Here is a 6,840-nt window from a genome sequence, read left to right on the forward strand (position 1 = left end):
GCCTCCCCGTTGGGGCGGCCTGTGCGGCGGCGCCCGCCAAGGCTCGCCCTCCCCTCCCCTCCTCTCCCGAGGCAGCTGCCGCCCGGCTCCGCTGCGCCGAGGGACAGCGCTGCCCGGCGGCCCGCCGCGCCGGGCCTCCTCCTCCTCCTTCTCCTCCTTCTCCTCCTCCTCGTCGCGGCCGGGGCAGACGGAGAGTGAGCCCGGCGAGGGACGCGTCTACCTCAGCGGCAGCTGCGTGAAGGTAGCGCCGGCGGCGCGGCCGGGGCTTCGCTTGGCGGCGCTGAGCTCCCCGGGGAGGCGGGGGGGGGTTAAGTGCTTCCCCGGTCGTGCGGCGCTGCCGCCACCCCCGTCTCCTGCCTTGCAGAGGCTGCTGGAGATCGCGGAGGGCCCCGAGTTCCTGCGGCTGCAGGTGGAAGGAGGCGGCTGCTCTGGGTTCCAGTACAAGTTTTCCCTGGACACAGTTATCAATCCCGACGACAGGCAAGGACAAACGGGTGGCGCTGGTCAGGCGCGACCGCTCTCCACAGAGGTGACGGGAAGGGTGTGCGCAGTGTGCCAGCACCTTGAGTTGAAGGGGGGAAGCATGCGAGGCAAGACAGCGCTCAGGTTGTGCTTTGCGGTGGGATCGGCAGGCAGCACAGTTGATGGTTTAAATATGCTGCTTTTCTGCAGGGTATTTGAACAAGGGGGTGCCCGCGTGGTCGTGGACGTGGACAGTCTGGCCTTTGTGAAAGGCTCCATGGTGGACTTCAGCCAGGAGCTGATTCGCAGCTCGTTCCAGGTGGTGAGCAACCCCCAGGCYGAGAAGGGTTGCTCGTGTGGGACTTCCTTCTCTGTCAAATTGTAACTGGACTTCCTGCTCATGGATACTGTCTGCAGACCCTGCCCAGCAACCCCCGGAGGAGTTTCGCTAGTTCTTTTCCCAGCTGCTCCTTCTCATCTCCCTCACCCTGTAACACAGGCTGCTGCAGATAACTCCAGCTGTGTGTGTCTGCCCTGAGCTTACCCCAAAAGACCTGTTGGCCTCCTCTTCAGAAACATGAAGTAGCTGTGAGCGTGCACACAGGAGCGTCTTCTGTGCCTTGTGAACCACCTGCCAGGTGGTGCTGACTCCCCTACCCTGTCCTGAATGTGGAACCACTTGTCTCTGCAAGAGCTGGCTGTATATATGTGTGTGTTATTGAAAGCTCTTACTAAAAAAAAAAAAAAAAAAAAAGTCTTCAAACATGCTGTTTCCTAGGCTGTATATTTCCATTCGCTTGGAACAAAACAGACCTGGAACATGGGAGTTGAACACGGATATGATTATAGGATGTGGTTTGTGAAAGTGATTGAATCCACTGGAAATGCCTCAGCTCTAGTGTTCCAGCTGTGTCTCACTATAAGTTTGGTTAAATTCTTATATTTAATTATGGGAGCAAAATACTTAAAAAAAAAAAAAAAAAAAGTCTTCAAACATGTTTGGTATTGTTCACACATTTCTACATAGGGGTACTGTGGCTTAGCCCTTGTTTTTTTAGATGAATGGGACTCTGAGTATCTCTCCCTTAGACCTCCCAGTATTGTCAGCTTTCCACTTTCCAACTCACTGTGAACTTTCCTAGCTGCTTCACTGAATCTSTTAACACACAACAGATTTGTCCAGGTCCCAGGAATGTGCAGTAGTTTTGCTGTTCTGCCAGTCCCTGGAATGAATGCTTTTATTTGTTATAAGTAAAAAAATTAGAAGATTGAGGTAGGAAGAATTAATAGCTTATTTCTTTTTTTTCTACCGAGAAAAAAAGAGTGCATGTGTAAAACACACACACACACACACACACCCCTCTTCCTTCATCCCCCACAGTGCTACTTTAGGCTGTTCCTAAGCCTAACTTGGAATTTCAAAAGTCATTCAAACTCTCAGGTTTCATAGTGTGTCTGCTGTCTCCTCCTGCCAGGAGGAAGGCAAGTTTAGGTGATGCATGTAGAGGAGGATCTGGGGAACTACTTAAGGGTCCTCAAGACCCATCTTGCACTGTCATTTTGAGTTAGTTGTTTAGAGTCATTTTCAGACTAATCTATTCCAGCAGTGAAAGATGGCAGGAGGAATTGCTTTCTGAACCAGGAAATACAGATTCTCGTTCCTGATCTGGTTCATACAGCTTGACCATGGTTAAGTCTCTTTTGGCATCTTTTATGGGAAATGAAAGTGCAGCAGTAGCAGGGAGGTAGCAAACCAGCAATGTCCAAGACTTTTTCCCTAAATGAAACCTGCCTTCAGCAGGTTTTTAAGCATGCAGCCTTCATGTTGGGTTAGTCTTTTTAGTAAATGTGCTGTGTCTGTTCAACCTGAACAGGTGCTGCCTGCCTTTAGTCACTCTCCGCTGATGAAATATGTCAAGCAAGTGCTGTCCTCATGGAAGTGCCTCCTCCTTCAGAGAATTTCCCTCCTCCCTCCCAGGGACTATATAGGAGTGGAGGCTTTGAGTGTTGCTGTGCTCACAGAAGAAGCTCACATGTATGGCTTGCTCTGCCTGCAGCTCTGGCAGTACTGCTCTAACTGCACTAGGTGGACCCCTTACTCCTCAGGAGTTAGTGCTGGGAATGTAAAGACATTTACACTTGAGGCGGGAGTGTGGTGGGATGTGCTCCTTACAAGACCCAGGCAAGAGCAAAAGTTGCCTTGCAGTTGTCTGTTTAGGAGGCAGGCTGGAGCTGAATTCACCTGGCATCACAGCACTGTGGTTCTCTTTAGATCAGAGAAACTACTTAGAGCTGGAGAAGCTCCAGCTGTACAATGTACTATTCTTTGCCTCCCAGTCCTGCTACCTGTGAGCAGGGAGTTATAATCTGCTGGCCAAAACTACTAGTCTTACAGTTCCCAGTAGGGAACAGATGCAAAGGGCTGTCTGTCAGCCTCCAGAACCCTCCTGGCACTTTTTTTTAAGGCAGTTCCTCAGAGACTGGAAACTTCAGTCCATGTCTAGAAAGTCAGGAAAGAGGGGCTTGCTTTAGCAGAGTGGAGTGAAGGTGACCTTGGTGAATTTTCGTGTAGATAAAGGGCTAGATTCTGGCTGTTACAGAAGGGAAAAAAAAAAACAGAGTTTGTACACTGACTAGCCTTAGGGGGTAAAGATGGCACCATTTTGTAGGCTGTGGAGCAAGACCAGTGGTGTGAAGAAAAAGGTGTAGAGGATTATACTGGGGGTTCAGTTCTGTCTGGACTGTGAGGGACTGCCAAGGCACATCTGTGAGATGTCTGGAGCATGGGGACAGGTCAGAGCCCTCATACTGAGAACACAGCAGGAGTACAGAGCAATACAAAGCCTTTGCTTCATTGCAACTGAGAAACTGCAGTGGAAAATCTTTCTCTGCTCCCACATGAAGAAGGAGGATTCTCTCAGATCACCCACCTGACAAGGAATGAATGATCAAGAAAGATATTTATGGAAGCCTACGTTAAGATAAAACTTCAAGGGAAAAGGGCACAATAATCAATGTGACTGGCAGGCGGGTAGAGGAGGATGGAATAGAAATCCTTTCTCTGGTGAGGGCTTGTTGGAGCTCTGCAGGGACTTGTTAGTAGATGGCTGGCACATCTCAACCTATGACTCTGACTCTGCTCTTGAAAATAGGTATCTACTGTCATCTGTCTGCAGTGGGTAACCTTTCCCTCTTCCAGGCTTCAAGCCAGGCAGTGTTAGAAAAATGGCAGCTTTTTCTGTCATGTCTCTTTTCTCATGGTTTAGGGATATGCATTAGAAGACCATCCTCACCTCAGTGGACTTTTGTGTAGCATTGCTTGCTACAAAGTGGTTGTGACAGGGGCAAACCTAGGTGGCTGTTATGGGGGCAACTGGCCCTCTGACCCCAAAATTCCCATCTGCAAAGTCTCACTAAGTTCAATCTTCTTCCTTGTGATATTCAACATCTGTATGTGCTAGGTGAGTTAAAGAGACAGCTGGGGGGTGAGGAGCCAATACCCTGCAGATAACACCCAGCTGGGCTTCTCCTTTCCCAGTGCAGTGGTATAATTTCCTGCTTTCTTAGGGCTTGCCTGAATTCAGCACAATCATTGAATGGTGGAAGAAGTGATAACAGAAGAGTAGAAGTGCATAAAAGGTTTCTATTGTCCATATCCCACACCGTAAAAGCAACTGCTTTCACATCAAGCCTGTCTTTAACCTTGGAGCACTTTGAACATCCACTGGCAGCTAAAAGTACAAAATGGAGTGGTATAAAACCCATTAAACTATTCACACCCTTAGCTGGGACTGGCCAAGGGAATTTATTGAATTCAGACATGCTGAGACAAGCATACTATATTTCCAGAATGAGTTACTACAACACTCGCTTGAGGACGGAACTGCATGCTCTAAGTTGTCTCCACTAGCAAATGCGGCAGTCACGTTCCTCAGCGGAAGGTGTATTTGGAGATGCATGATTTTAATGCTCCATTCTTTTCGTTTGTTCTTTCAGGCATACCAGCAGATGCTCTCACTCACTGTTCACCATCTGCTCTGGAAAAGGCCATAGCTGCATGAGAGATTGGTGGCAGAGAGAGGGATAACCTTGCATGATGCTTTGTTCAATATGGTTGTCAGTAGTGTGGAGAGAACCATGATTCAAGGAGACAGAGCATTGGCAAGAGCAAACTGCAGCCACTTGTATTAGATCAAACTATTCCATTCATGGTTTTTTTTTTCTCTCAATTTTTTTATTTAAGAGGAAGAATCATTGGCCCAAACACCACCAGGGACTAGGTATGGAATTAATGGTCCAGTTTGTCTGTTCTGGGTTTTAGGGAAAATGTTTGCCCTGTGTGTTTTCCAGGTTTAGACAGCAACTGGCTTTGATCTGCGCAGACATCTGCCCAGGAAGCAGCTCAGGGCAGATCATGAACTTGAGGTGGGTTTAGCATACAGCCATGGACAGAAATGCCATGGTAAGGCAGCTGAAGCCAGGTGTGCCAGTGAGATGGGCCACTGTTCCTCGCTTTGTGGAGAGCAGTTTGTGTGTAGTGCTTTCTGCCTCTGGCCTTCAGCTCACTCGTATGGCTCTTAATATTTCCTGCTTGAGCAATAAGAGTTTATGGCCCTAGTCTTTGTGGCTGATTAGAGCCCAAGTTTGTGCCCCTGTTTTAATCAGTGCTCATTTACCTTTGGCATCCTTCAGAGGAACAGAATGGTATGTCTTTCAGTTACCATGGAAACAGTGAGACTAAATGCACATTTCCATGGCAACCTGCCATTATCTTCAGCTCTATCTGTGGGTCTCATTTTCTGACCATGGGGGTGGGGTGGTGAAAATGGAGCTTCATTTCATTTTTAAAAAAAGCACCACTACCACCACCCCAAAGCCCCTTTCCTCTTCTACTTCAGGCTTGGGCCCGAGACACACATCTGCTGAGACAGGCCTGTTACTACTGCCACCATCCCATACACAGGGGCTCTGAGGCATTGTCTTCAGCTCCCTTCTCTCCTTCACCCTTCTTCTAAAAATAGAGACGTTCAGAACAATTTGATGACAATGTTCCAACACTTCTCAGAGCTCTTTGTTTCCTCAACTAACGGTCCCAGAAAAAGCCCTTGAAGTTAACTGAACTTCCCAGTGGGTTGCAAAGGTCAACATGTTCCAGCTCCTTTTGGTCCAAAGGGCCAAGGGTTAATTACAGGGCCTAAGGCTCTCAGGAGAAGCCTTTGTCTGTAAGGACCAGAAGGGCCAGGGTGCAACACATTAACCTCGGGAGCAAGGGACCTTCTTGCAAGCGAGTAGCGTGGACTGTTGCAGGAGGTTGTGCCCATCAGAGAGTTAGGGATCGATGGCAATGCTTATCAGTTTTGTGTGCAATTCAGAGGATGCAGGGCAGAGAAACCAGGTGTTTGCCTTATGATGGATCTTGCAGCCCCTTGGCTAGAAGTGCTCTTGGCCATTGCTAACATCTCTGCCTCCCTTGGCCACCAAGAGTCAAAAAAAAAAAAAAAAAAAAAAAGACAGGATTTGATGTACTTTGAGCAATTGCACACAGCTGTTCCTTAAGCCTATGTTCATTATTCTTGTTCTAGTTGGCTTGACCTTTAGCTAATTCCTCTTATTCGCGGTCTAATCTTGGTTATTCAGGAAAAAATCTCATGCCTTGCACTGTTCTAGTCTGATCCAATAGAGTCATCCATGGGCAGGAGGTAGAGCTCTCCTTCCACATGTGCCCCACTAGTCTTTCACAGATGCTGATGCAGGATGATAAAGCTCTGTCTGCTCAGGAGTTAGCATGGGGGCAGATGCAGTTTTTAGAATAGGTCAGTCAGATGAAGCAGATGCCGCTTAAGCACATCTCTGTTCCTTCCTACAGTCTGCCACAGCACTGATGGCATGTGGCAAAGACCTGTCACAATCAGTTTGGATTCATGGTGTCTCATCAAGGGGAGAGCAAAGACCAGATTGTCCAGTACACTGCTGAACTAACAGGATTTCCCCTGGGAAGAATTACTGCCTGGACATGCTTGTGGGGTTTGGTGTTACAAGTTATTGCTTGGGAAACACTGACAACAGTCTCTGAGGTGGGGGATCTCCCTGCCTGAGTGCATGGGAGAAGCATGGCTGAGGTGCTGAGCATTGCTTTGCTGCACTTCAGAGGCTTTTGCAACTCACAAAGGGAAAAAGATGCTGCATGGTCTGTATGGGGAGAAGTTAGCTGGAGCATGTGCTCCCAGTGGCAGACGGCACTGGCTTAGCTCGATGAGATGCTGTGGCTGAGGTTACAGAGGAAGGTTTGCTGCATGTGCTCCATCTGTGACACAGAGACTGCCCTTCTGCTGCTGTGGGGAGCAACAGGCACCGCTGACCTGCTGCATGACAGCCTTA

The 6,840-nt window shown here is 48.6% G+C and overlaps 1 protein-coding gene across 1 annotated transcript; it reads left to right on the top strand.

Moving 5' to 3' along the window:
- Nucleotides 1-4: 4 nt before the first annotated feature.
- ISCA2 (iron-sulfur cluster assembly 2) lies at nt 5-1,199 on the top strand (the record flags this gene model as incomplete). Its single annotated transcript, XM_026090829.1, has 3 exons — nt 5-241; nt 365-480; nt 673-1,199. Coding segments are annotated over 3 exons (528 nt in total), but the record flags the coding sequence as incomplete, so codon positions are not given.
- Nucleotides 1,200-6,840: the final 5,641 nt, after the last annotated feature.

The sequence above is a fragment of the Apteryx rowi genome, unplaced genomic scaffold (assembly GCF_003343035.1).
Source record: "Apteryx rowi isolate R43461 unplaced genomic scaffold, aptRow1 scaffold_88, whole genome shotgun sequence".
Classification (NCBI taxonomy): Eukaryota; Metazoa; Chordata; class Aves; order Apterygiformes; family Apterygidae; genus Apteryx; species Apteryx rowi.